At 65.7% G+C, this 27,960-nt stretch overlaps 2 protein-coding genes across 2 annotated transcripts in view; one reads left to right on the top strand and one right to left on the bottom strand.

The window, feature by feature from the left end:
• The window catches only part of LOC112059967 (B-cell differentiation antigen CD72), a 51,118-nt gene extending 49,409 nt beyond the window's left edge, over nt 1-1,709 (top strand). Inside the window, exon 10 of the mRNA XM_065549930.1 lies at nt 88-1,709. The gene's annotated coding sequence lies outside the window, so the exon portion shown is untranslated. The remainder of the gene's footprint in view (nt 1-87) is intronic.
• TESK1 (testis associated actin remodelling kinase 1) lies at nt 383-27,960 on the bottom strand. Its single transcript, XM_024113713.3, has 10 exons — nt 27,094-27,960; nt 7,884-8,005; nt 7,500-7,548; nt 6,703-6,849; nt 5,438-5,520; nt 4,943-5,033; nt 4,163-4,246; nt 3,726-3,815; nt 3,204-3,354; nt 383-2,700 (listed from the first exon to the last, which is right to left on the bottom strand). Exons 1-10 carry the CDS (start codon nt 27,337-27,339, stop codon nt 1,661-1,663), a joined length of 2,103 nt encoding a protein of 700 aa, XP_023969481.2. The 5' UTR covers nt 27,340-27,960; the 3' UTR covers nt 383-1,660.

The raw sequence follows: 27,960 nt of genomic DNA on the forward strand, positions 1-27,960 counted from the left end.
TTCAAGGGAAGTCCCACATCCCCACTGCAACCCCCCCTGCAACATTCCCAGGTCAAATCTGCCCTGCTCCCTGCTCCGTCACAATAGGTGAGCGGGGCCAGGGCTGGGTGAGCACAACACGGCACCTCCCCACCCCCGCCCGGTCCTGCCCCAGGTGTCAGAGACACAATACGCCCCCCCACCCCAGGCTTCACAGACACAACACACACACACCCCGGGCGTCAGAGACACAACACATCCCCCCTCCCCCTGCTGGGCTTCAGAGACACAACACGTCCCCGTCCCGCCCCCAGTCCTGCCCCAGGCGTCAGAGACACAACACGCCCACCAGCCAGCTCAGCCTCCCCCCCGCCCCCCCATCGTGCGGCACTCACACGGGAAGCTGGGACCGTCACTTTTATTGGAACACCTTAAATAAGCGCATATATTACTAGCAATTATTAATCATAATAAAAAACAAGAGTTTGCATTCACCAGTGCATCGTATACGTTGGGGGGGGGAGCCTGGGTGCTGCCCCCGGGCAGGGGCTGGGCAGCTTGGGGACACAGCTCGGGGGGGGGGCACGCCCCAGCCACCATATTGCAAAGACCTGCCCCACTGGCCACTTCACAGCCGCCACGGAGGGGGCAGGGCCTGAACCAGGAAGTGATGATGTGTGTGTGGGGGGGTGTATTTATCCCCACTTGCCAGTGACTGGCATCCAGTCTGCTCCGTGCCCCCCACCACGGACAGGCGGGTTCCATGGGGGAGGGTTTCACGCTGTCACCCCGGCTCAGCACCCGGCTCACCCGTTACCTGGCCCCTAACCCGTGTGTGATGGACAGAGGGGAGCCCCCATATGCACACTGCTGCCCCACAGCACCCACCACTGCCCCCCCCCTCCGGCTTGTGCTCCCATCGCCTCTGAGCGCGGGGGCCGGGGAGCGGACGCGCAGGGACAGGCGGCCAGGGAGGAGCCCCAGGCCCCGGAGTGACCCCCTGACTGCGCCTGCTCGGGGGTCAGCCCCGCTCCTCTCCCCACAGCCGCAGACAGGGAGGGCAGGATGGAGGGCCGGCCCACCTCACCTGCCCCCGCGTGCCTTCCCAGAGACTCCCAGGTGGCACCGCGCCCCACTGGTCCATCAGGGCCGCACCTCAGTGGCTGGTTACCAGAGCCCCCAGCATTGAGTGGGGTGCAGAGCCCCTCCACCCAGCCCCATCCCCACGGTGGGGCATGAACCGGCACCGTTCCCCCTCCTAGGGGAACCGCCGGCCCCGACGCGGCCATGCGCACGAGGCAGCCATGTTATTGCACGTCAGCCCAGCGTGACTCACCCGCCCCTGGTGCCACTGCAGGGAGCCAGCCCCGCTCAGAGCCGGCCCCACCTCGCCGCTGGGTCTGTGCCCAGCCTGGAGCTCCCTACACGAGCCCCCCCGGTCACACTGGGCCAGCCAGGACCTGAGCCCAGGTTGTGCGTGGCCTGGGCAATGGCTGATGGTTTCACCAGCACGGCGAGAGGCCCTCAGGCGGCCCTAGGGGCAGCCAGGTCACCAGGGCAGAACCGGGTCCCGGCGCGGGCGAGGTGTGGGGATTTCGGGGCTCCTGGCCCTGCCCAGCGCAGGCCGTGGGGAGAGCCGGAGCCGCGCAGGGGCCGTGTCCAGCGTCCCGTCTGCCCAGCACTAGGACTGCGCCTCCGGCAGCTTAAGGCTGGGCTCGGGCGGGCGCTTGTCCTGGCAGAGGAGGCTCTTGGCCTCGCAGGTGAGGGGCTGGTAGCGGGGCGGGCTGGGCGCGGGCCGATGGCAGACGGAGGCGAAGCTGAAGCTGAAGGGGCCCAGGCAGCAGCCGGGGCAGGCCAGCACCTCGTCCTGCTCCCGCCCGGCGCTGGAGGCGTGCCGGGGCAGCGCGCTCGAGTGCTCCGTCCGCTCCACGGCCCCCGGGCGGGGGATGCTGAGCTCCGAGAAGCCGCGCTCCAGGCCGTGGCCCCAGCCAGGCGGGGCGCTCACCACCACGCTGTTGTTGTTGAGGGGCAGGCCGTTGGGGGGCCCCGGCGGCCAGGGCTGGGCGCCCGACGCCGACGTGCTGATGAAGGTGCTGTTGGTGAGCGGCGGGGCAGGCGCCGGCTCCGGCTCGGGGCTGTCGGGGCTGCAGTCCATCTGCTCCACCGCGGGGGGGCTGGGGAGGGGCGAGCGCCCTGCCACCTCCCCCGCCGCCCCCCAGCTCCGAGTGGGGAAGGGGCTGTGAGGCTGGGGGCCCTCCTGGCAGCAGGCGCGGGCCGGCTCCCCCCCCAGCACCAGGCTCCCGTGGCGGGCCGGCTCGGGGGACGCGGGCAGCGAGCGGCACTTGCGTGTCAGCACCAGGGGGGCGGAGAAGTCGCACTGCGCCTCCACCACGGGCTCGGGCGTGATGGGCGTGCCCAGCTGGTAGGGGGTGGGCGGCGGCAGGGCGAAGGTCAGCGAGATGACCGACTTGCTGGGCGTGTCGAAGAGCTTGATCTTCCCGCCCTTCAGGTCCTCGCGCTGGGAGAAGGGGTTGAGGCGCGGCGGCTGCTCCTTGGGGCGGGCGCCCGCGGCGGGCTCCTGGGGCGTCAGCAGGGCCGGGGACCTGGGCGGGAACATGTCCGAGCGGCTGCGGGCGAGGCGGAGGTCGGGCTGGAGGTGCGGCCAGCTCAGATCACGCGGCGGTGGCTGCTCAGGGAGCGCGGGCTCGCTCGCTGCCTCGCCTGGCACAACACAGACAGCGGGTTAGCAGCCCCCCAGGCTGGGCCGGGCCCACGGCCTCCAGCCCCTCCTGCCCGTGGCCAGGGGCTCTGGGCACCGGGCGGGAGAACCCCCTGGGCACCCTGCTGCCCTATCACAGCAGGCCTGTGTCCCGCCAGCCCCATCACCCCCCCTCGCGCCCCGCAGAGTGGGGCTGCCATTTCCGCCTGATCCCACCCCAGGGCTGTGGGGCCTCCCCATTAGTTCAGTGGGGTGAGAGACGGGTCACGTACCCCTCCCGCCGGGGGACAGCCAGCAGGCCGCCCGCGGACCCCTTTGCTGCAGCGCTGTCCAGCAAGCATCATGGGGACAGGCTCAGCGGCCGCAGCGCCCAGCTCTGGCCACAGGGGGGCAGCACATGCCCTATGGGTCCCTTCAGCACCCGCAGCGCCCAGCTCGGGGGTGCCCCGGGAGGGGCGGGGGGGCAGCAGGATGGACAGGCCCGGGGGAGGGGCAGTCACGGTACCGTTCAGCGTGGCCGGGGTCCCGGACGAGGGCACATTCTCCCCATCGCTCTGCCGGTCGGCGCCGGTGCCCCCCGCTCCCAGCTGGTGCTCCAGGATGCCCTGCAGGCGCTGCGTGATCTCCACGAAGGCGGGTCGGGCCGTCGGCTCCATCTGGGTGGGGGAGTCGCCTCGTCACCAACTCTCACCCGCCTGCCCGGCTTCACCGGGGCCCCCACCCCCGGGACTCGGGAGGGATTGCTGGGCGGGAGCCGGGGCAGCGTCCCCCTGGAGCAGGGGGAGCTCGGTTGCTGGGGGTGAGCGAGGGGAGAACAGGCCGGATCCTGGTGGCTCTGTGGTGCCAGGACCCCCCCATTCGGGGACAGGCTGGCGGGGGGCAGGGCCTAGGCCCCAGGAATCAGAATTTCAGATGAGGGTCCCTGTTTGAGGCAATCACCCGGCTGCCCCGTGTCTTGGTGTGCGGTGTGGGGGGCAGGCCCAGGGACCCAGCCCGGGGGCAGGGAAGGGAAGAGGGGGACACGTACCCTGCAGCAGTGGAAGGCCAGCTGGAGGAAGGCCGCAGGGCAGTCGTCTCCCACCATGTTGCAGAAAGCGGCGACATCCAGCCCAAAATCCTGCTCGGGGAAACGACGGGAGGTCAGCGACTGAGCCTGAATCACGGGGCCCAGGCCAGGTGTCTTGCCCCCCTCCCCGGAGCCCCAGCGCCCCTCTGCATTGAGCTCCTGCCCCAGACCGCGCCCCAGGGGGATCCCCCAGACCGCGCCCCAGGGGGATCCCAGCCACAGGTGTCGCCGACCACTGGGGGCAGGAAGCCATCCCTGGAGCCGGGGAGCAGGACCCCGTGTCTCTGGCGGGGGGGTGGGTGGGTTCCACAGGCCTCTGCACCCCGCCACGCTCTGGCTCGCCCCCGCCCCACACCTAACCCCGAGGACAGGCCCTCGTTGGCCCAGCCGAGCGTTACCTCGGTGCGGGGCAGGTAGTCCGGATCGGCCGGGACCCGCGCGATGCTCTCGCACAGGATGATGCCGTAGGCAAAGACGTCGGCCTGCGGAGAGGAGCGGGAGGGGGAGGGTTTAGTAGCGGCGCTGAGGGGAACCCGACGGCCCTTCCACCGGGCACCCACGAGCCAGGATATCCCCACGGCTCCCGCCAGGCCCACGGTCCAGCCGGACAGCGCGGCACATCACGGCTTCTGCAACCCCGGCCTCTCCCAGCAGGGGGCATGTGGGGGTGGGGTGGGGCGCTGGCTGGGGGGCTCCCGGCTACCCCAGTCCCAGCCGATCCCAGCGGGGGGGGGGGCACTGGCCGGGGGAGTGACAAGTTCAGGATGCTCTCCAGGAAACGCTGGGAGGACAGTGTCAGTGACCACACGGCCCCCTCGCCCCCCCACGCCCTGACGCCCCCCCGCACCTCCCATGCCCCCCACCGCACCTTGACGGCCCCCTCCCCCCCCCACTCACCTTGCCGGCCCCCTCGCCCTCCCACGCCCTGCTGCCCCCCATCTCCTCCCACACACCCTGCCAGCCCCTTCACACACCCCACCCCGCTGCGTCCCAGCACCTCCCCCCCGCCGACCCCCAGGACCCACCATCACACACACATCCCCCCGCTCCGCTGGGCCCTGCCGGCTGCCAGGCTGGCACTGCCCCTGGAAATGGCCAAGCCCAGGCGTGGCAAAGGCAATCAGCCCCCGGTGCCCGGTGCAGCGAGGGGACGGCCCCAGGCGCAGGCAGCGAGTTACCTTCTCGTTGTACAGCTCCCCACGCAGCACCTCCGGGGCCATCCAGTATGGTGAGCCCACCACGGCCAGCGGCTCCTTCTGAGCGTCCTCGCTGGGGGGCAGAGCCGCAGGGTTAGCCTGGCACCCTGCCCAGCCGGGCAACCCCAGCTCCCGTGGGTCTCCTCCCCCAGCTGGGGCAACCCTCAGCTCCCCCCCCATCTCCTCCCCCAGCCAGGGCAACCCCCAATCCCATGGGTCCCTGCCCCAAGCCAGGGACAGCTCACAGCCCTCCAAAGCCCTTCCCCAAGCCCTCCCCATCCCCCCTCCAGACAGGGGCAACCCACAGCTCACCCAACTACCCCCGATCTCTCTCCCCCGCTGGCTCTGATCTCCAGGAGGGGGTGGGTGCTGCCCTGCCTTGGGTGTGGGAAGGGTCCAGAGGGGACGGCTGGCCCCTCTGCCTAGGCCTGTTGGGTGACGTGCCCCACTCTGGGGTGGGGGCAGCTCCCCACTCACCTGTAGGTGGGAATCTTCTCCGCCAGGCCGAAGTCGCCCACCACGGCCGTGTAGCCGTTGTCCTCGCTCTTCACCAGGCAGTTCTGCGAGCCAGAGGAGAGGAGACGTCACGCCGCCCGCCCCGCCTGGCACCTGCCCCATGGTGCACTGCCCCCCACAGGCAATCAAGAGGGCCGCGGGCAGGGGCATTCCCACCCTGCTGTCCCGGGGGAGGGCAGCGAGCGTCTGAGGGAGCACAGGGGATCCAGCCAGGCCCTCTCCACATGTGACGAAGTTGGGGATTTTTGTAGTGTTTCACATGAATAGCGTGTGCGTGCCTCAGTTTCCCTGTGTGGGAGAGGGTTTGCTGTTGCAGAGGGGACCAGGTGTGACCTCGCCTGACAGCCAGGACCCCCGGACAACGGCCTGGAGATGGGGAACCCTAACAACTGGTGACCGGGTGACTAAGAGGCCCAGCCCAGCTTGGCCGTCAGCCGGTTCTGGCCAGTGGGAGGACAACGGGCTGCGGGGAGAGGACCCCAGTGACCTGACGAGCCGGTTCCAGCCAGAGGGGCCAGAGGACAGGAGAGGGGAGAGGAGGCCCAGGGCACCCTGTTTACCTGGGACAGAGACAAAGGACAGAGGCGAGACTTGGGGACCAGTGATATCGGATGCCCAGCTGGAGGTGGGGGCGGGGTGTCTCTGGGCTGGGAGGGGAAAGCGCCAGAGCTGGACAGACCTAGATGTGCTGGGCTGGGGGAGGCCAGGCCTGAGGCCTGGAGAGTTTCCTGTGCTGGGGTCAGACGCTCAGTAAACCCTCCTGTGTTACGCTGGCTGAGAGTCGCTCCGGGCTAGAGAATGGGGGGGGGGGGCATTATTCCCTCGGGGGTGGAGGCCCGGGGGCCCAGAGCGAGGGGACTCCCTAGGGGGGCCCACGGCAGAGACAGACGTGCTGAGGCTCAGAGAGGTGCGGCTCCAGGAGGTGGAGGGGCCTGACCCCGAGAGGGAGCGGACCCCTGAGAAGGGCTGTCGCACTGGGGGGTCCCCCCAGGGACCGTAGGGGGCTGGGAGCCCGTGACAACGAGCCCTTCACGCCGTCCCGTCAGGGCAGCCCCCAGGAGGCAGAGTGAGACTCGGGTTCAGCACCTTGCCAGCCCCGGCTCGTCCCAGGGCCCTGCAGCGTCCACGGGCCGGGCAATGGTGGGGCTGGCTCCCCTGAGACCCCGCGCCGTGGGCGAGCGAGCGCTCCGGGGGGCCGGGGAGCGCGGGGGAGGGGCACTGCCCACCTTGGAGGTGAGGTCGCGGTGGAAGATGCCCTTGGAGTGCAGGTAGCGCAGGCCGCGGGCGATGTCCAGGGCCAGCCGGACGCGCACGGCCCAGGAGAGCGGCACTGGGCTGTCCAACAGCTGCTCCAGGTTCCCGCCGTTGATGTACTGCCGGGGAGAGGGGATGGGCAGCGTGCTGTCAGCCCCCCACACCCCCATGGGGCTGGTCCCCCGCCTTGCCCTGCCCTGCCCGCCTCCCCACTGCCTCCCCCATCCTCCTGCCCTGTCCGCCTCCCTCATGGGGCCTGTCCCCTCATCCTCCTGCCCTGCCTGCCTCCCCACCGCCTCCCCCATGGGGCCCGTCCCCCCCATCCTCCTCCTGCCCTGCCCGCCTCCCCACCGCCTCCCCCATGGGGCCCATCCCCCCCATCCTCCTGCCCTGTCCGCCTCCCCACTGCCTCCCCCATCCTCCTGCCCTGTACACCTCCCCACCGCCTCCCCCATCCTCCTGCCCTGTCCGCCTCCCCCATGGGGCCCGTCCCCCCCATCCTCCTGCTCTGTCTGCCCCCTCACCGCCTCCCCCATGGGGCCCGTCCCCCATCCTCTTGCCTTGTCTGCCTCTCCACCGCCTCCCCCATGGGGCCCATCCCCCCTGCCACCCTGCCCTGCCTGTCTCCTCCATGGGGCCCATCCCCTCCCCTCCCCAGTCCTGCCTTGCCCTGCCCGCCTCCCTGCCAGCCCAGTGCCCACCAGCCCCAGCCCATGTGCCCCTGCACAGCATGGGCCCCAGCGCAGCACCCCTGGGCGACCCCTCTTACCTCCGTGAGTGCGTGCAGCTGCCCCTGGTGCACACAGACCCCCATGAACCTGAGACACAGAGGGGAGCGGGTTAGACCAGCAGCACCGGGGACCTGCCCCCTGGATAGGCCAGATCCCCCCGCGGAGAAGAGAGAGAATCCAGGTGGAGAAGGGACCGGCACCCATGCCAATCCGGGGGAGGGAGCTCACCCCCCAGCCGGACCAGCTTCCCCACGCCCTGGGCAGAGGCACATGGGCAGAGCTGGGCCCGGCCGGGCTGGGCCAGGAGGGGCCCTGCTCGGCTGGGAGCAGGGATCACAGAAGCCGGCTGCCCCCCTCCGCGGAGGAGGACAGGGGCCGCCCGGTGACAGGGGCGTCGGGAGGGGTCACTGCGGGCCCCTCACCGGAGGATGTTGGGGTGCGAGAGGCGGTTCATGAGCTGCACCTCCCGCAGCATGTTCCCCCGGTTACTCATCAGCTTGTTCATCTTCAGCACCATGATCTGGCCGGACTGGCGGTGCCGCACCTGGGGAGCAGAGAACAAGGAGCAATGGGCTCACGTTGCAGTGGGGGAGGTCTAGGCTGGATATTAGGAAACACTATTTCACTAGGAGGGTGATGAAGCACTGGAATGGGTTCCCTAGGGAGCTGGTGGAATCTCCTTCTGTCACGGAGTGTGGGGGGACAAAGGGCCCTGCACCCCCGGCTTCCTGCGATTCACCATGACTCTCAGCCAGCCAGTAAAGCAGAAGGTTTATTTAGACGACAGGAACACAGTCCAAGACAAGTCTTGCAGGCACAGACAACAGGATCCCCCCCAATTAGGTCCATCTGGGGGTCCCAGGGGCACCACAGCCCCATGGGGGGGGGGGGCAGAGCCCCATCTGGGCTCCCTCCATTACCAGCCAGCTCCTGACCAACCTCAACTCCCTCCAGCGTCTCTCACCCCTCCTCCCCCGGCTCCTCCCCCCGCCTTTGTCCAGTTTCCTGGGCAGAGGTGTCACCTGGCCCCAGCCCCCTCCTGGGTTCTCATGTTACATGCTCAGGTATCTTCCCTCGGCCAGTCTCCCATCCCCAATGCAGACCGTCCCAGCCGAACTCCCCTGCAACCTTCCCAGCCAACACTCCCCACTCAGCATTCAAATAACACATTAAGAACAGTCCCAGTTCGTCACACCTTCCTTATGCATCCGATGAAGTGGGCTGTAGCCCACGAAAGCTTATGCTCTAATAAATTTGTTAGTCTCTAAGGTGCCACAAGTACTCCTGTTCTTCTTTTTACACCTTCCTTAGAGGTTTTTAAGGCCCGGCTTGACAAAGCCCTGGCTGGGATGATTTAGTTGGGGTTGGTTCTGCTTTGGGCAGCGGGTTGGACTAGATACCTCCTGAGGTCCCTTCCAACCCTGATCGTCTGTGATTCTAGGATTGTAAGGGAGGGACCCAGCATGGCCTAGTGGGCAGAGCACAGGACTGGGAGCCAGGACCCCGAGTGCTGAGATGGACCTGCGGGGTCCCACCCTGCCAGGACCTCAGTTTCCCCACGTGAAGAGGAGAGGAAGGGCTGCAGGCACACTGCGGATGGCCGGCTCTGGGCACGTCAGCGCCGTTGTATTAACAAGGCCCCTGAGCAGAGGCTGAATGGCCCCTGAAGCCCGGCAAGGCCCCCGGGGGTTAGGGAAGGAGCCGGGAGTTCAGCACTCGGCCACTGACCAGAACCACTGTCCCAAAGCGCAGCGTCGGCCCCGGCGGAGCCGGGAGCCCTGCCTGGGGGAGCAGCAGGCAGCAGGGTGCAGGGACTCGGCGCCCAGCCCTGCCAGCCGCAGCAGTGCGGTATATTTAGCCTGCTCCGAGCGGAGTTCACCACGTGATCCACATTACTGGGGCTGCTCCAGGGAATGCCAGAGGGGAGGTGGCTGCCGGGGTCCGTCCTCCCCGCACACACGGAGCCCCCGTCTCTCGCACATAGACCCCGCCGCACGCACACATGGCTGGCACGCAAACACACACGGATCCCGCCACACACACACACGGCTGGCACACGAATACACACGGATCCCACCACACACACACACGGCTGGCACGCAAACACACACGGATCCCGCCGCATGCACACACAGCTGGCACACAAACACACACGGATCCCGCCATATGCACACACGGCTGGCACACGAACACACACGGATCCCGCCGCACACACACACGGCTGGCACACGAATACACACGGATCCCGCCGCACGCACACACGGCTGGCACGCAAACACACACGGATCCCGCCGCACACACACACGGCTGGCACATGCATGGAAACGGAGCCGCCATCTCTCACACACAGACCCTGCCGCGCACACACACGGCTGGCACACGAACACACACGGATCCCACCGCACACACACACGGCTGGCACATGAACACACACAGATCCCGCCGCACACACACACACACGGCTGGCACGCAAACACACATGGATCCCGCCGCACAAACACACACGGATGGCACACAAACACACACGGATCCCGCCACATGCACACACGGCTGGCACACGAACAAACACAGATCCCGCCGCACACACACACACACACGGCTGGCACACGCATGCAAATGGAGCCGCCATCTCTCACACACAGACCCCGCTGCACGCACACACGGCTGGCACACAAACACACACGGATCCCGCCGCACACACACACGGCTGGCACATGCATGCACACGGAGCCGCCATCTCTCACACACAGACCCCGCCATGCACACACAGGGCTGGCACACAAACACACACAGATCCTGCCGTACGCACACACGGCTGGCACACGAACACACACGGATCCTGCTGCACACACACACGGCTGCCACACACATGCACACGGAGCCGCCATCTCTCGCACACAGACCCCGCCGCGCGCACACACAGCTGGCAAACACACACACACACACACGGGGCCCCCGTCTCTCGCACACAGACCCCACCGCACACACACACGGTTGGCTCACGAACACACACGGATCCTGCCGCACACACACACGGCTGCCACACACATGCACATGGAGCCGCCATCTCTCGCACACAGACCCCGCTGCGCGCACACACGGCTGGCAAACACACACACACACACACGGGGCCCCCGTCTCTCGCACACAGTCCCCGCCGCACGCACACATGGCTGGCACACGCATGCACACAGAACCCCCATCTCTCGCACAGAGACCTCGCCCCATGCACACACACGGAACCCACCACATGCACACATGGCTGGCACATGCACGCACACGGAGCCCCCACCGCCATGCACACACAGCTGACACACACATGCACATGGAGCCCCCACTGCCATGCACACGGAACCCCTGTCTCTCGCACACAGACCCTGCTGCACGCACACACAGCTGACACACGCACACGGAACCCCCACCGCCACACACACACGGATCACACATGCACACACAGACCCACACTGCCACACACACACGGCTGACACACACATGCACACGGAGTCCCCACCTGCCACACACACACACACGCACAGAGCCCCTCCGCCACACAGGCTCAGACTCTGCCCCGGGGGTTCCAATTCCCTGGGGGATCCCTGGGCTCTGGGGGGGCTGCTGGGGAGAACAAGGGGCCTTGCCCCATTTCCGGAGAGCAGTGCAGAGCCCCCCCCCCCCCCCCCCCAGCCGCCTGCCACCGGGGCCGGCAGCTGACGGGAGAGCCCCTGCCCCCAGGGAGCCCCAGCGGCTCAGACATTCCTCAGTGCTGCTGTCAGCTCCGCTCCCCTCGCCTGCCCTTTTTAGTCAATGCTGCTCGGAGTCGCTGGGCTGTGCCAGGCCCCGGCCCGGCCCATCCCACGCGAGGGGCTCTGCTGGGCTCTCGGCAGAGTCTGCCTCCCCCAGTCAGTACCGCAGGGCGCGGGAGCTGGCTGGGGGCAGATGCAGACAGGCCCTGGGCAGTTCCCAAGGGAGGGGCAGGAGGGGGGCAGACCCCTCGTAGCACACGGCTGCTGTCCTGAGCAGTTGTGCGGTGTTGCTGTGAGCTGTTAGAGAGCTGCCAGGCCTGCCCCAGAGGTGGCTGCATGCCCGTGCCCCACATACTGGGTGTGCAGCACTTTGGGTGAATGGGGCCAAGGAAATGATAGTTACACCGTGAACCTGCCTCCTTCCATGGCCTGCCCCCTCCCTCCCCATCCCACAGCACAGGACCCGGCTGGGGGGGACTGGGAGTTGTCGTGCCTGGCCCAGGTGGGGCACAGGGAGGCGCTGGGCCCAGCCAGACTAGGCACCCCTTCCCCACCGTCGCCGAGCGGGACAGACGTCCGTGGCCATGCTCATGGTGCACGGGGCCTAGGGGAGATGCACCCTCCCCACGGCTGGGGGGGGAGGGGGCAGATTCAGGCTACAGTCAGAGCACACACCCCCCAGGCTGGCGCCCTGCGTCCCAAGTCCTGGTGTCTCCCAGGGGCCCCCAATGGCCTCGCCTGCCTCTCCATTTGTCCCTCCCCCAGGCCCTGCATTATTCACCCCTCGGCCTGGGCGCTCGCGTTTCACCGGTGCGGCCTTCCCAGCCAGCTCCTGGCACCAGTACCACCGAGGGGCCCGGGCGCTAAGGGCAGTGACCCCCTAGGGCGATGCCCCTGCCGCAGCTCCCTGCTTAGCGCCCACTTGCCCATGCTCCGCTGGAGCCCCCTGGCCCAAGGGGAGCGGCCAGACAGGGACCCAGGCCTGGCCCCAGGGGATCTCGCCAGCTCCGAGCACCAGGCCTGGCCCCTCCCAGGGCTCTGCGTGCACCAGAGCTCCCCCGCGGAGCCCCTACTGCTGAGCCTCGCAGCCGGCGTGGGCTCTCCGGAGCCCTAGTCTGGGTCGCTTCCAGCCGGTTCTGTAAGGACCCGATTCATTGCACCCCGACAGCAGGTGACCCCCACACCCCCCGTGTCCCCTGTGCTGGGCCAGGGGCAGCGTTAACCCCTTTGTGCCCACCGAGTAACAATACAACGTAGAGAGGGAAACTGAGGCACGCATCAGCTTCATAAAAATACTAAAGAAAATTTTCACTTCATCACATCTCTTCCCCCACAGCACGACCCTGGACCACAGACCCTGGGTGCACCCCCCTCCCCCCAGTCACACCATGCCGTGAGGTCACAAAGGGATCTCACTCAACTGGGCGACTGCACAACAAAATGGCAGGTGAAATTCAATGTTGATAAATGCAAAGTAATGCACATCGGAAACATAATCCCAACTCTACATATAAAATGACGGGGTCTAAATTAGCTGTTACCATTTTAGAAAAAGCTTGGAGTCATTGTGGAGAGTTCTCGGAAAACATCCACTCAATGTGCAGCGGCAGCCAAAAAAGCGAACAGAATGTTGGGAATCATTAAGAAAGGGAGAGATAATGAGAAAAATATCATGTTGCCTCTATGTAAATCCATGGTACGCCCACACCTTGAATACTGCGTGCAGATGTGGTCGCCCCATCTCAAAAAAGATATATTGGAATTGGAAAAGGTTCAGAAAAGGGCAAGAAAAGGATTAGGGGTAAAGAACGGCTTCCATATGAGGAGAGATTAATAAGACTGGGACTTTTCAGCTTGGAAAAGAGACGACTAAGGGGGGATATGCTAAAGGTCTATAAAATCATGACTGGTGTGGAGAAAGTGAATAAGAAAGTGTTATTTACTCCTTCTCATAACACAAGAATTAGGGATCAACAAATGAAATTAATAGGCAGCAGGTTTAAAACAAACAACAGGAAGTATTTCTTCACACAACGCACAGTCAACCTGTGGAACTCCTTGCCAGGGGATGTTGTGAAGGCCAAAATATAACTCAAAGTAGAAGTATAATTTTGACCTTGGCCACCCTCTAGGTTGTCTCACTGTCCCAGACTCTCCACCCCAACAATGTCTCCCCATTAACCACCCCCTTCCGCTCCCACTGGGGGTCAGATGTGCCTGAGCCCAGGAGAGTCCAACAGGGCGTGTGGGAGCCCGTCTGCCGCCCCCTGTGCCTCCAAGGAGCTGGCTGGGTGGCTGCTTCCCTCCAAACACTCAGTCGCATCTGTCACCCTCTGAGCCTGGGCTACAGGGCGCCTTGGCTGGACAGCGGATGAGTTAGCCCCTCCATGGCCATCTGATCTCCTCATCAGACTCCCAGGTGTCCCTCGACTGCTATCCGCAGCCCACATTTCACTTCACCTCACATCCCCAGCTGGGAAAATGCCGCCCAGAGCCCTGTGGAGAGGCGGGAAGTCCATATCCTTCCGAGGCGTTCATCGCTAGGGGATTTGCTGTGTCTTCTCAGCTGCCCCACTGATGTGGGGATTAAGGCGCAGACAGCTCGGTAACACTCGCACCTGTGTCTCAGCCTGCCCTGGGAGCACACAGACCTTTCCTCCCCCTGGGGAACAGTGCAGCACATAGGGGAAACTGAGGCACAATGTCACACCCTGGGGCTTTTACACACCCCAAAACCTTTTCCTACGAGCCTCAGATGGGAGTTCAAACTTCAGCAGCAGCTTTTCAGACTGTTCATCGTCCCTAGTATCAACTCCGTCCACCTGGCTGTACGCCTCGATAGCTCTGGGGCCAAGCAAGGGGTGAGACATGGAGCCGGCCCGCAGGGCCAACCAGGGTCAGATCACAGGCCTTCCCACAGGCAGCGAGGTAGGAATCGATATCCTCTTCCTTTCAACTGAGGCAACAATTTGGGATCTAGGCTCCCTGCAGAACTGGCATCTGCAGGGCCTTTCCCCACGTACCCTGCTGCTCCTGCACGTCTCCATCTCCAGTTCACACTTCCGCTGCTTCGCATGGGCTGCTAGTCTCTGTTGCGCTAACTGAAGCTCCTTCGCTTTCAGCTCCAGCTCCCAGCGCTTCAGATCTATCGATGGGATCCCAGCAAACCCTGCTGGATGGGAACCGAGGCTTGAGGATGCCCGGCTGCTGCCTCCGTCGCTCTCAGACCCTCTTGGAACCCATGTGGGTCTGGACCCTGCTCCTTGCACCGATCACCCTTCTCCAGCCGTGCACTCCGCTGCACCTGTCGAACGTCCCAATGTTTAACCATCGCACAGGTTCACGAGGTGCTTCTTCGGGAGGTGGTTACACGCCATTTTCTTGCTGATGCCTTTGACTAGCCTTGTTACTAGTGTTGCATGCCACTTACTGCAAAATACTACAGGTGCATTCAGCATCCCACTTCTGCCACCACCTGTCCCGGACCCACAGGATCGGTGCTAAACTCCCAGCTCTGGAACTGTCTCTAGGAGAAACCCTTCAGTGTGTCAGATCCCTTAGAGATCTCACTCCTCAGGGTCAGCCACGTGGCCTCACCATCTCCTGAGACTGAGCCTCTGGGCCTGCAGCCCCCCCGCTCCACCCCGTGAGCTCTGCTCAGTGAGTCCCACTGAGACTGACCCCAATGGAGACCTGTCCACTCCTCAGGGATTGATGCACCTCGCCCAGCATCTGCAGTGACCCTCACCCAGCGCTGCCAGAACAGTCGGGTCTGTCCGTCACCTGGACACAGCACAGGGAGCCCTTAGGGGAGCCCAGAGAACTGACGGTTGGAGCATCGTCCAGTCTGGCCAGCCCAGCGCCCAGCCACGCTGTAGTGACTCCATGATCAGGCTGTGACGAACTGGGACTGGTCTTACTGTGGTCTTTTAATGCTGAGTGGGGAGTGTTGGCTGAGAAGGGAGGGGAGTGTGGCTAGGATGGTCTGCTTTGGGGAATGGGAGACTGACCGACAATACCTGAGCATGTAACATGAGAACCCAGGAAGGGGTTAGAGGCCAGGTGACACCTTTGCCCGGGAAACTGAACAAAGGCTGTGGGAGGGGTCGCTGAAGGCAGTTTCAGGAGCTGGCTGGGAGGCAGACGGGGCTCTGACCTCCCAAGGGGGCTGTGGTGCCCTGGGACCCTAAGATGGACCCAACTGAGGTGGGGGGGTCCTGTTGTCTGTGCCTGCAAGACCTGTCTTGGACTGTATTCCTGTCATCTAAATAAACCTTCTGCTTTACTGGCTGGCTGAGAATCATGGTGAATCGCAGGAAGCCGGGGGTGCCGGGCCCGGTGTCCCCCCACACTCCGTGACACAGGCTCTGGGTCTCTCGCCACCTGATCCCCTTGGCCAGTTCCCAGGTGAGAACCCAGATTCCCCCATCCCCCACCTCAAACCTCGGTGCTTTGCTCTCGAGCTGGGGTCTGAGCTCCACTTCCCCGCGGAGAGAGGGGAAATCCCACCCTCCGGGTCCTGGGGGGCCGGTGTCACTGCCCTAGTGACTGGGTTCTCCACTGGCTGTGGGCTCCTCAATTGGTGCGGGGAGCCTCGGCCAGGCCTTTTTCATGGCCCCTCCAGCTCAGACACTGGGCGACAGTCAGCGTGTGTCTCGGAGCCTGCCTGAGAGCAAACAGCCCTTTCTCCCCACCGGCTCGTCGGTCTGGCCCAGCAGGGCCGTTCCCATGTTTGTTTGAAGGCCGGGATCAGGGCCTGTTGCACCAACAGGGACTAGGACGTCCGGCTCCGTGTACTTATCTGGGATCTTGATTTGTTGGCGAAGGTAATTTAATTCCCTCAGGGTCCGTTAACGATTCTGGACCCGCCGACCTGGACGTGGCGGGGCAGAAAGACCCCTGGGGCTGCGGGCACAGACGCTTTACACAGGAGAGTGACAGAGGGTGGGGACGGGGCTATGGCCCAGCGGCCCCCTTCCCAGCATCCAGGGCACGGCAGCTGGAGGGAGCCCGTGGGCACAGCCTGGCACCCTGCCGAGTCTGGGCAGTCAGGCCAGGGCTGGAAGTACCAGCCTGCTGGGTTCCCATCAAGCAGCGGGCGCAGTCCCCCCCCCATCACTCCTGGCAGAGGGGCCTCAGGCGCTTCCCCGCAGGGAGGGGACGACCCGCGCCGGGCAGGCGCAGCAGAGAGGCACAAGCACAACTGCCCTGGCACACACGCGCCAGCTAAAGCCCATCGGCACGAGAGGCAGGAGCAGATTCTGCTGCCATCCCCCAGCACAGGGCGCGGCAGTGCTCCCAGGCCCAGTCAGCACCGGGCACCGTTGTGCCGGGAGCTGCACGCACACGCACGCACAAACCTGTATACACATGCACGCACACACAAATCTGTATACACACGCACAAACCCGTATATGCACACACACGCACACACACGTATACACACGCACGCACAAACCCATACGCACACGCACGCACATGCACGCACAAACACGTATACACACGCATGCACACGCACAAACAAATCCGTATACACACACAGGCACGCGCCCTGGCCCGCTGTTCACAGCAGTGCACTCTGGGGGTGTGCAGGCCCCTCCCCATCTGGCTGGGGACTGGGATGCACGCCCAGGTGCCAGGCCTGCGAGAGCCCTGCTCATCGGCAGGGGACGTCCCAGCCCCCCTGCACCCCACCAGGAGCAGCAAGGCCCCCGTAGTGCGCAGCCAGCCGAGGTGCCAGCAGGCGAGAGCGGGCAGTGCAGACGGGCCCAGGCGCCCCGATGCCCGGGGGAACCCGGCAGCCGGGGCAGGGAGCAGGATCCCACCTGGGTCGGGAAGGGCCCAGGGACAAGCGGGCAGCCTCCTGCCATGGGGGAGGGGTGAGCTCCTCCGGCTCTGCTGGCTGGGAAGCCCCCGGCCTCATTCCCTCTAAGACGCCTCCTCCCACGGTAACTGGCCAGGAGAGATGGAGACTAAACCCCTTGTACAGGGGCAGGGAGAGGGGAGGCGGCCCCGGCCCCCAAGCGCTGCAGGACTGGGGGAGGGTGGAGGCTGTCATGCGATAGGGCCCCCCAGGAGGAGCTGTCTGAAAAGGCGGGGGGCAGATGAGACACTCCCTTTGCATTGGGGGCAGGACCCCTGGGATCCCTGCATATCTCTGGGCCCAGCCAGCCCAGGGCAGCAGGACAGAGCAGGCGTGTGGGTCCATCTCCAAGGGGTCAGCCAGCTGGGCACAGACCCCTCCCTGCCCCAAATTCCTCCCATGGGCCGGCCCAGGCCTGCCCCATCTCCTGCCAAGGTCACTCACCCCCAGGCCTGCCCCCTAAACCTTCCCAAACACCCCCCTCCGCACCCTGGGGGCCCATGGGACGGGGAACAGGCAGGGGAGATCCCAGCTCTGTGTCAGTCCCTGCCCCCCCACTCCTCCCACGTCACTGGATCCCCATAACAGGATCCCACAGCGGGGGGGGGGAGGGGGGCACACGGCTGCCATGCTCTGATGGCCAGGAGCCAGCCCTAGTGGCAGAGGCAGTGCCCGGATTCCCACTGATTGGGCAGGGGCTGCAAGGGACAGACAGAGCCTGCGCCCCCCACCCCACTCCGCTGCCAGAGGGCTGGGCGAGCCCAGCACCCCAGAGCCAAGGCACCCCCAGCCCACTGAGAGCAGCTTCACCCTGCCTCCTGGGCCCTCTCCCCAACCGCCTCCCTGCAGCACGCACCCCAACGCAGCCCTCCTTGTAAGCCACTATTTAAGGAATAATTCGCTCCCTGCCAACCAATCATAAATTCCCACCGGTGATCTGGTAACCCTCATGGAATGGTGTAAGAAAAACCCTAGCCAAACCTTAAAACCCTTACAAAATACCAATGTGTACACCTGACCACAGAAATCCCAAACCACTGGGAAATAGGGGTTAAAATAAAGGGTCCCTGTGAAAATACCACCTGGAGCTCCAGCTACCCACAATTACCATATCAATAAAATAAGCCTTTTAAACCAGAGATGACACTAACTGTTATTGTGGGGTACTGCCCAATACCCCGTAGTGAACTGAACCTCTGGTTCCTGAACACATGCACCAAAAAATAAACCAAAAACTCTGCATTCAAAAATGGTACCACAATTAAAATAAAAACCCAAAGTTCTTTGTAACTCAAAGTGATCCAGGAAAAGTCTTGTTAAATCCACTATTAATAGATATAAAAATTAGTATAAATTAAACTCAGTTAAACGTGTCTAAATTGTTCCCCCTCCTCCCTTCCTATTGTAACGACCTAAATAAAAGCACATTAACACTCCAATGGCCGAGCAGAACAAAATGTAGTAAACACCATAGTAAAAAAAGTTAAATTTAAAGCAAAAATTAGAAATACTGTAAATCTAAAGGTAATTAAAACTAAGTTACGTTTCTTGTCACAGCTGCAGGATCGTCTCATTCACAAGCAGACAAATACTACTATGAATTTGGTACAAATAAGTCTAAAAAACCTAAAAGCAAAATAAAATCTGTGGCGGTGGCTAAACACCTCCTCTTAGCTGCTGTATAACCAACAAATGAAATTAGGAAATAAAACTGCCTTGGGCCTAGAAGGTACTAAAATGGGACAGCGACTCCCCCAGGGACAGAGACGGCCCCGTGCCCTGCCCAGCCCTCCCAGGCCAGGGGAGTAGGGCCCGCTGGACCCCCTACAGACCCACCGCGACAGCTCCCCCAGCATGGAGAGGTACCAGCTGGGCCCCCATACGACGCCCCCCCCCCAGTGCATTGTTCCCTGGCCCCTCCCTCTGCTGGAACCTCCACCATGGCAACCCCCAGGAGAAGGCCCCCCCCAGGCACCCCGTGAACCCACTGAGAGGAGTCAGCTCCTGCCCCTCCTCCACTACAACACAGGAGACCCCCCACCCGTCCACACAGCACCCCACGTCGAGCGCTGCTTCCCAGCCGGCTGCCTGAGGGGCTGCCCGAGCCCTACCCTGGGGAGACCAGCTCCGCCCCCCATCCCTGCTCCCCCCCCCCCGGCACCCAGCAACCAGCCCGGCCCCCCAGAAACCCCTCTCCATGCAGCTCCCGCGCGCCCAGGAGGCCTGAGCCTGGATCGTCACATCACTACCGTTCCCTGCCCAGCGCCCCCAGCATGACCCCTACCCCCAGCCTGCGGGCGCCCCGGGCCAGTGGTGAAGGGGTTAAGGTTGCCTACGTGCAGCCAGCCTCCCACACACGGCTGGAGTCGGCGGCTGGCGCCCTGCTCGGCTGTGCCGGGAGCGTGGGGCGCGGCCACGGCACCCCCCGGCCTGGGCTCGGCTCCAGGGAACAGCGAGGGTTCGGGTGCCCCGGGGGCCCCTAGTGGGGCTGCCTGACCCCCATTCCCTGCACCTGCCACTGGCATTGGGGCACCTCCTTTGCCTGGCACCCCACCTCAGTTACAACACCCGCTGGGCCCAACACCTGCTGGGCCCCCGAGCCGCTGCTCCCCAGGACCGTGGGGGCACCTCACCCGCCAGGGCCCACCCCAGCATGGCAGGAAACCCCAGGGCCATCTCTGGGTTCTGCAACTCCAGCTCCCTCCCCCACTTCCCCATGGGGGTGTGTGGCCGTGTACAGAAACAAAGTTCCCCCAGCTGCGTGTTCACTCCCCAGCAGGTTCTGCCAGCCCCGGCCAGGCACGACCAGGGTCTAATGCACCTCAGCCATGGGACAGCCTCCCGCAGGGGCAGCCCCGAGAGATGGGAGCCGCGGGCAGAGCCCTTGTAGGCAGGCCGCCTGGTCCCCTGCAGCCCAGAGCACGGGGGGAGCAGAGAGAAGCCACGCCACCCGCCCTCGCCTCCCCGTGCGCTGGCACCGTGCCCTGGAATCCCGGCACATTCCCCAGAGCTGAGCTCAGCCGGGCAGCCACACGCGGCCCTGCTCTGGGTGACGGGCAGTCGGCCTGCTCCTACCCACCACCCACAGGGCTGGACGGGCCCTTCTGCTCCTCCCTATGTGACACCCGCCTGGCACCCAGTGCCCCTGGCCTGGCACCCCGTGACTCCCCCCACGCCCTGCCCACAGCACTGGCCGCCTGCTCTCGTTAATCCAGCACTGAGACCCCAGCACCGGGCCCCTGGCACACGCTAGCTCTGAGATCCATCCCCCGCCATGCCACCCGCGACCCCGGCCTGGGCACCAGGGAGCTGAGCTTAGAAATGATTAACGAGCACGTTAATGAGAGCGAGCAGACGGCACAGCCCCATGAGCCGCAGCCTGCCCCCCCCCGACAGAGCCCAGCAAGGTGCCATCCCAGCAGGGTTCGACAGCCGAGGCACGAGCCTGGGGGCCAGGCTCTGCCTCCCGCACTGTGTCCGGGCCTGTCCCTGCCTCAGCCCCTCCTCCTGCAAGACGGGGACAGTCCTGCCCGCGCGGCGCCAGGAGACCTGCTCCAGCAGCCAGCGATTCCAGGGAACCCGCCCACTCGCCATGGACACTCGCAGGCGCTCCCAGGTGCAGGGGGCAGGTCTGGGGGCCTGGCTCTACGCCCCAGGCTGATCCCGCCCACTAGGACCGAGTCTGAGAGTGGGATCCCCCACAGCCTGCCCCTCCCTCACCAGCCTTCTTCGCTCACACGTCTCCGTGCCTGGGCTCACCACTGCCCGGGGCCCGTCGGTGCCCTCCCATCCCCATGGGTACCAGCCGCTTGCCATGATCCAGGCTAGCCTCTCTGGGCTCTGGCATTCAGCTCCTCCTCTGGGCACGGCCAGGCTCTGGGGACCGGAACTCCCCCAGCTGCGCTGTGCCCTCCGGCGCTCGCTGGGTCCCGGAGCACGGCCCATGGGGTTCTGCAACGTGGCAGGTAGCGGTTAGCTGCAGCACGGATCTGTGGCTGCACAACCACACGTCCCAGCAGGCAGAGCTCCTGACCCTAATGGCCAGTGTGACCAAGTGGGGGATTTTCTTGTTTTCGGTGGGTTTCAATGGTTTGCATGCGGAGGGGGTGGGACTCAGTTTCCCCGGGTGTTACTGGTTTAACGAGGTGAGGGGAGAGGGCGTTTGTTGTTGCCGAGGACCGGAGAGGCACATGCTAAATAGCTTAAGGACTGCCTAACTGATGGATCTCAAGCAGTGGTCACTGATGGGGAGTCGCTGAATGAGGGTGTTTCCAGTGGGATTGGTTCTACGCCTGACACGAGTCACTGTCAGAGGTGGCCTGGCCAAGTGGCTAGAGGCCTGGAATAGTGCATTGGGCTGGGTCTCAGGAAACCTGGGTTCTATCCTGAGCTTGGCCCCTGGCCTGCTGGGTGACCTGGGACAAGTCGCTTCCCTGCCCTGTGCCTCGATTTCTCCACCTGTAAAACTGGAGACCGATCCTGCCTCCTTTGTGCAGCGCTTTGAGAGCTACTGAGGAAAACGTCAGGGATGATTTTTGTCATCAGCAATCTCGGGGTATCTGTGGAGAGCAGCAGACGGACGGTGCAGCCAGTAATGAGGACAGGGTGACACCCGGAGCGATCTGGCTCACTCGCTAAGCTGGGCCCATTCAAACAACACCGGATTCAAAACAGCCAAATGCAAACAGCGACTCGGAAAAGGATCCGGGGCTCACGCTGGGCAAGTAACCGACCAAGCGCTCCCAGCGCGAAGCTGTGCTGCAAAGGGCTAATGTGATCGGAGTGGGGGGGGGTATAAACAGGGGAGCAGGCGCAGGGGGGGTTTTACTTCTGTACACAGCGCTGGTGAGACCAGTGCTGGATCCCGCTTCCAGCTCTGGTGGCCGCAGTATTAAAAAGACGTTGAAAACTTGGAGAGGTGCAGAGAAGAGACAAAAATTATTCCAGGCCTGGTGAAAACGACGAGCGGGAGACAAAGAGCTGGGAGCTGAGGCCAAAGAAATGCACCTTAGAAACAAGACCCAAATGTGTGCCAGGGAGGTGGTTCCCGCTGGCAGCCTGCCAAGGGACTCTCCGGCTCGTGCCGCCGATCCACACCGGAGCCCTTCTGGAGGGGGGTTTGGTGAAAGCAGGGACTGGGCTCAGCACAGGGGTAATGGGCTGTGCTAAGCAGGACGGCAGGTCCCCTCTGGCCAGCGCCCCCGGATCCCACTGACACCTGCCTGGCCCTGGCTGGATCCCTCGACAGCCCACACACGCCTGTGCCTGGGGGGCTCTGGCAGGGAGAGGTGCCCCCCCGCACACAGCAGAGGGCCCAGCCAGGCCACGGGGGAGCACGCGGCTCACGCACCCAGGCCCGCGACCAAAGCCAGGGGCTGCAGCAGCCTCCCCACCGCACAATGAACGGCGACCGGCCGCCCTTCCCCCGCCGCCCCAAACAGCGCCCTTCCCCCACCGATACCAACCCCAACCCCCTGCCCTTCCCCTGCCGCTGCCAATCTAACCCCCTGCCCTTCCCCGCTGCCCCACCACACCCTTCCCCCGCCACTGCAAACAGCGCCCTTCCCCCGCCGCCCCAACCCCAACTGTGCCCTTCCCACGCTGCTGCCAACCTAACCCTCTGCCCTTCCCCCGCCGCCCCAAACAGCGCCCTTCCCCCGCCACCCCAACCCCAACAGCGCCCTTCCCCCGCCACCCCAACCCCAACTGTGCCCTTCCCCCGCCGCCCCAACCCCAACTGTGCCCTTCCCCCGCCCCCCCAAACAGCGCCCTTCCCCCGCCACCCCAACCCCAACAGCGCCCTTCCCCCGCCACCCCAACCCCAACTGTGCCCTTCCCCCGCCGCCGCAAACAGCGCCCTTCCCCCGCCACCCTAACCCCCTGCCCTTCCCCCACCGCCCCAACCCCAACTGTGCCCTTCCCCCGCCGCTGCCAACCTAACCCCCTGCCCTTCCCCCGCCACCCTGACCCCAACTGTGCCCTTCCCCCGCCACCCCAACCCCAACTGTGCCCTTCCCCTGCCGCTGCCAACCTAACCCCCTGCCCTTCCCCCACACCCCAACTGTGCCCTTCCCCCGCCGCTGCCAACCTAACCCCCTGCCCTTCCCCCGCCGCCCCAACCATGCCCTTCCCCCGCCACTGCCAACCTAACCCCTGCTGTTCCCCCGCCGCTGCCTACCGTAACCCCCTGCCCTTCCCCCACACCCCAACTGCGCCCTTCCCTCGCCGCTGCCCATCCCAACACGCCGCTTTTCCCCTTCCTCCGCCACCCCACCCCCACTCCTCTCTTCCCCTGCCACTACCCACCCCAACCCCTTTCCAGTGCCTGTTCCCTCCATGTCCCCGTGTGGGAAAATCACTAGCGGGGACAAATTAAGCCACGCAAATGGCTCCCCCGTAAGCTGGGGGCAGCACCAGCGAGGTGGGAGAGGCACCTGGTCTGGCTGAGCAGATGGGGGTGCAGGGGGCGCAGGGCACGGGGATCCCACTGGCTGGGGGCGCAGGGATCCCGCCGGCTGGGGGCGCAGGGCACGGGGATCCTGACGGCTGGGGGGGCAGGGATCCTGCCGGCTGGGGGCGCAGGGCGCCTGGATCCCACCGGCTGGGGGCACAGGGGGCGGGAATCCTGCTGGCTGGGGGCGCAGGGCGTGGTGATCCCGCCAGCTGGGGGTGCAGGGATCCCGTCGGCTAGGGGCGCAGGGCGCGGTGATCCCGCTGGCTGGGGGCGCAGGGATCCTGCTGGCTGGCAGGAGAGTCGTTATTAGATGGAGCCGTATTCCCTGAGCGGCCAACCGCCCGCCTGGCTGTTATCAATGCCACGCTCAGCCTGCCTGGGCCAGCCTCTCGCAGGGACGGCCAGCGTCACCAAGACAGCTGCTCCCAAGGCAGCCAGCCCTCCTGCTGGGCCCAAGGAGAGGGGCAGGGCCCCAGCGCTTCCACCTCTGACAGCACCTCCCGGCGGGAGGGTGGGGGGGGGTTGCAGGCCAGACCCAGATCCCTGCAAACCAGGCCCAAGTGCCAAGGCCACGGCAGGAGGACGGGGCAGGGGGAACCTCAAAGGGGCTCTTCCAGGCATGGAGCTAGCGAGCTCCACGGGACCCAGGCTGACCCTGCGCCCCCCAGGAGTGCTGCCAATGGGGGGTGGAGCTCGCGCTGTCATGCTGGGCAGCACCCACAAGCACCCTGGGGAGCCCCTCTCAGCTCTGCTCCCCCCAGAAGGACCACGGGGATGAAGCCGCATGGGGCCAGGCATGGGGGGGTGGAGGGTGTTACCCGCCCATGGCCTGTGGGCGCCTCCAAGACCTCGTGCCTTACGCTGCCCAAACAGCCCGGGCGCCCGGGCACGCTCGCACTTGCATGCACCTCTGCCGAGGGAGGGGCAGAGAAGGAGCCTCCCCCGCCCAGCGGCCCCTCCCCACACCACAACAGCTGCTGTGAAAACAAGCAGCGCCCTGTGGCGGTGAGACAGGCTGTGCTGAGAGCGCAGGCCGGACCCCGCCGCTCCCTCCTCCAGAAACACCTTCGCTGGCAACGAACCGGTGCCACAACCCGGCTGCCTGCAGCCCACGAACCCCGCGGCAGGCACGACCCCGGCCCCACAGCCCCTGGCGCGATGGGCTCTGGAGCCACGAGGCAGGGCCCGACTCCCTGTGAGACACCCCTGCAGGCCCCGGCGCAGACCCATCACCAGAGCCGGCGTCACGTCAGGGCACCCTGGCATCCTGTTCACCAGCCTTCCCCTGTACCCCAGGCAGGCAGACGGAAAGGCCAACCCCCTGCCCGCAACTGGCCCCACCACCGCGCTCAACAGCGGGTGGGACCCAGGTCATGGATGGGCCCAGCACCCCCATCCCGCTCTGCCCAACGCCATCTGGGCCCACAGCTGCCATACAGAGGTGCAAAGACATCGCTCTTCCCTGACCTGCCCCACAGCGTTACAAGGGACCCCCTGTGCCCCCCTTGGCCCCATAGGCTCCGCTCACACCCAGAGCTCCCTGCCCTGCCGTGGCTTCCCACTGTCCCTACAGCTCCCAGCCTGTAAACAGCCTGTAGACGCCCCCCGCCCGCGACACACAATCCTGTGCTCCGGCCCCAGCTGCCAGCCCTCTGCCCTGGGAGTCCCGACACCCACGCACACCCACGTGCACACACTGCCCCTCTGCCCTGGGAGTCCCGACACGACACACACCCACGTGCACACACTGCCCCTCTGCCCTGGGAGTCCCGACACGACACACACCCACGCGCACACACTGCCCCTGTGCCCTGGGACCCCGCGGCAGGGGTCCCCACAGCTCAGCCCACTGCAGCCCCCGCCCCTGGGGCTGGGCAGACAGACACACTGCCCCTGTGCCCTGGGAGTCCCGACACGACACACACCCACGCGCACACACTGCCCCTGTGCCCTGGGACCCCGCGGCAGGGGTCTGGGGCTGGGCAGACACACACACTGCCCCTCTGCCCTGGGAGCCCGCGGCAGGGGCCCCCACAGCTCAGCCCACTGCAGCCCCCGCCCCTGGGGCTGGGCAGACACACACACTGCCCCTCTGCCCTGGGAGTCCCGACACCCACGCACACCCATGCGCACACTCAGGAGCTCAGCAAAGGAGCGGTTCTGAAGCACCTGAGACCCAAGGGGACGGGACACCCCAGCTAACAAAGCCCTCTCTTCGTGCCCAGGGCCTGTGGTGAGACCCAGCACCGGCTTTACAAAGAGCGTGAGGTGTCTGGCGTGTCCCAGAGCCCCGAGGTGAGGTTACCCTGGGTTCGCAGAGGGGACGCGCTGCCCACAGCGGAGCTGCCTGATCCGGGTCCCCACGCCAGGGACCCTGGACTCCCGGGTTTGGGTGGGGGAGGGGGAAGCCAGGGGGAATCCTGGAGACGAGGTGCAGGGTTCAGGGTTCCCCTGACCACGCTGACCTGCCTTGCTGAGCTCCGCACCTGGCCGAATGCCAGGGCCAGGCCCAAAGACCGGGGGCAAGCAGGAGCCTGGGGGAAGCTGTGTCAGGGCCCTGGGAGAGGCAGTAGGGTGTCCCCACAAGCCCAATGGCCGGCGTCCCTGGGCACCCAGCCCCGATGGCCAGCGCACATTGGTACCCACTCTCCCATCTTCTAGGCCCTGGCCTGCAGCCCAGCCCACGCGCCCATGGCCCAAAGGAACTGGAGGAACGGCTCTGACAGGTCGCTGAGCAGGCCCTCTCCATCCCCAGCCAGAGGCCTTGAGCCAGGGGCATAGGACAAGGAAGAGGCAACTGCCACAGGGCAACCATGGTACCCGCCCCGTGTGCGGTCCCCACACTGCCCAGTCTCCCACCCCTCCAAGGCACCATCCCCATGGTCCCTCCCATCCCCTCGCACCTGCCCCTTTGAAACGCAAGTCCCCACAGAGCCCTATGCACATGCTCATCCCCATGGCACCCAGTCCCACCTTGCCCCTCCAAGGCGCCCAACCCGCACATCTGCCCGGTCCCTGAAGTACCTGTCCCCATCCCATGCTGCCTGTCCCCACATGCCCATCTTGTGCTGCCTGTCCCCAGGTGCCCATCCCCGCTTATCCGTCCCTGTCCTGCCCTGACTGTCCCCAAGTGCCCATCCCCACGTGCCCGTCCCTGTCCTGCCCTGACTGTTCCCAGGTGCCTGTCCCCGTCCCACGCTGCCCATCCCCACGTGCCTGTCCCCGTCCCACACTGCCTGTCCCCACATGTCCATCCTGCCCTACCCTGTCCTCAGGTGCCCATCCCTGTCCTGCCCTGCCCATCCCCAGGTGCCCATCCCCATCCAGTACTGCCCGTCCCCACATGCCTGTCTTGCCCATCCCCAGGTGCCCATTCCCGTCCCGCACTGCCCATCCCCAGGTACTCGTCCCCATCCCGCACTGCCCGTCCCCGTCCCACGCTGCCTGTCCCCAGGTACCTGTCCCCATCCCGCACTGCCCGTCCCCAGGTACCCGTCCCCATCCTGTCCTGCCCGTCTCCAGGTACCCGTCCCCATCCCGCACTGCCCGTCCCCAGGTGCCCATGCCCGTACCTTGAAAACCTCGGAGAAGAAGCCGGCTCCGATCTTCTCGCAGTAGAAGTCGTCGATGCGGGCCAGGGTGGAGACAGCGCTGCGCAGGGCCCGGTACGAGGAGGGCCGGAGGCGCCCACAGCCCTGCCAGGTGGCCGGAGGCTCCCCGTCACCCTCGTCCAGCCGGTCCACCCGCAGAGAGAGCCCGGGCCGCCGGCTCAGCTTCTCCCAGGCCATGTCGGGCGCGCTGAGCACCCCCAGCGCCATTCACATAATGTCCGCTTGGCCCCCTGCCCGGGCACAGCCCCCCTCGCCCCCAGCTGGGAGCCCAGTGTCCTGCCCGGGCACGGGCACAGCCAGGGCGCAGGGGCCTTCAGGGGCCCCAGGGCCGGGGGGGCTCCAGGGCCAGGGGGGCTTCAGGGGAGCTTGGCACCAGGCTCAGGGGCAGGGGAGGGGGCAGCCCCAGGGGAGGGGTGGGGATGGGGGGGTCATGCCCTGGGGTGGGGCCGGGGGGGTGCAGCAGGCCCGGGGCAATGGCCGGAATGGGGCTGGGAGCGGCCGGGGCGGGGGATCGGGAGCAGGGCGCGCCGGCGGGGGCAGCCCCGGGGCGCAGCGGGGCTCGGGCTCGCCAGGGGCCCGGCCGGGCTCGGCTCCGCCGCTCCGTGTCTCCGCTTCTCTGCGGCTCCGAGCGCGGCCCTGAGAGCGGAGCGGACCGGAGAGGCGGAGCCGGGGCGGGGCGAGCCCTTAACTCCTTGGGTACCAGCCTCCCCGGCCGCGCCTGCCGCGCTCCCCGGCTCCCTCCCGGCCCCTGCTCCGCTCCCCGGCCGCGCTCCCCGGCTCCCTCCCGGCCCCTGCCCCGCTCCCCCGGCCGCGCTCCCCCGGCCCCTG

This window comes from Chrysemys picta, chromosome 6 (genome assembly GCF_011386835.1).
Source record: "Chrysemys picta bellii isolate R12L10 chromosome 6, ASM1138683v2, whole genome shotgun sequence".
Classification (NCBI taxonomy): domain Eukaryota; kingdom Metazoa; phylum Chordata; order Testudines; family Emydidae; genus Chrysemys; species Chrysemys picta.

Bases quoted from the DNA above. Each gene is read 5' to 3' on its own strand.
- TESK1 (XM_024113713.3), bottom strand. From the start codon at position 27,339: ATGGCGCTGGGGGTGCTCAGCGCGCCCGACATGGCCTGGGAGAAGCTG. The intron at 5,521-6,702 runs GTGGGCAGTGCC...TCTGGCTCGCAG, and splicing joins ACCGCGACCTCACCTCCAAG to AACTGCCTGGTGAAGAGCGA. The intron at 5,034-5,437 runs GTGAGTGGGGAG...TCTGCCCCCCAG, and splicing joins GAGAAGATTCCCACCTACAG to CGAGGACGCTCAGAAGGAGC.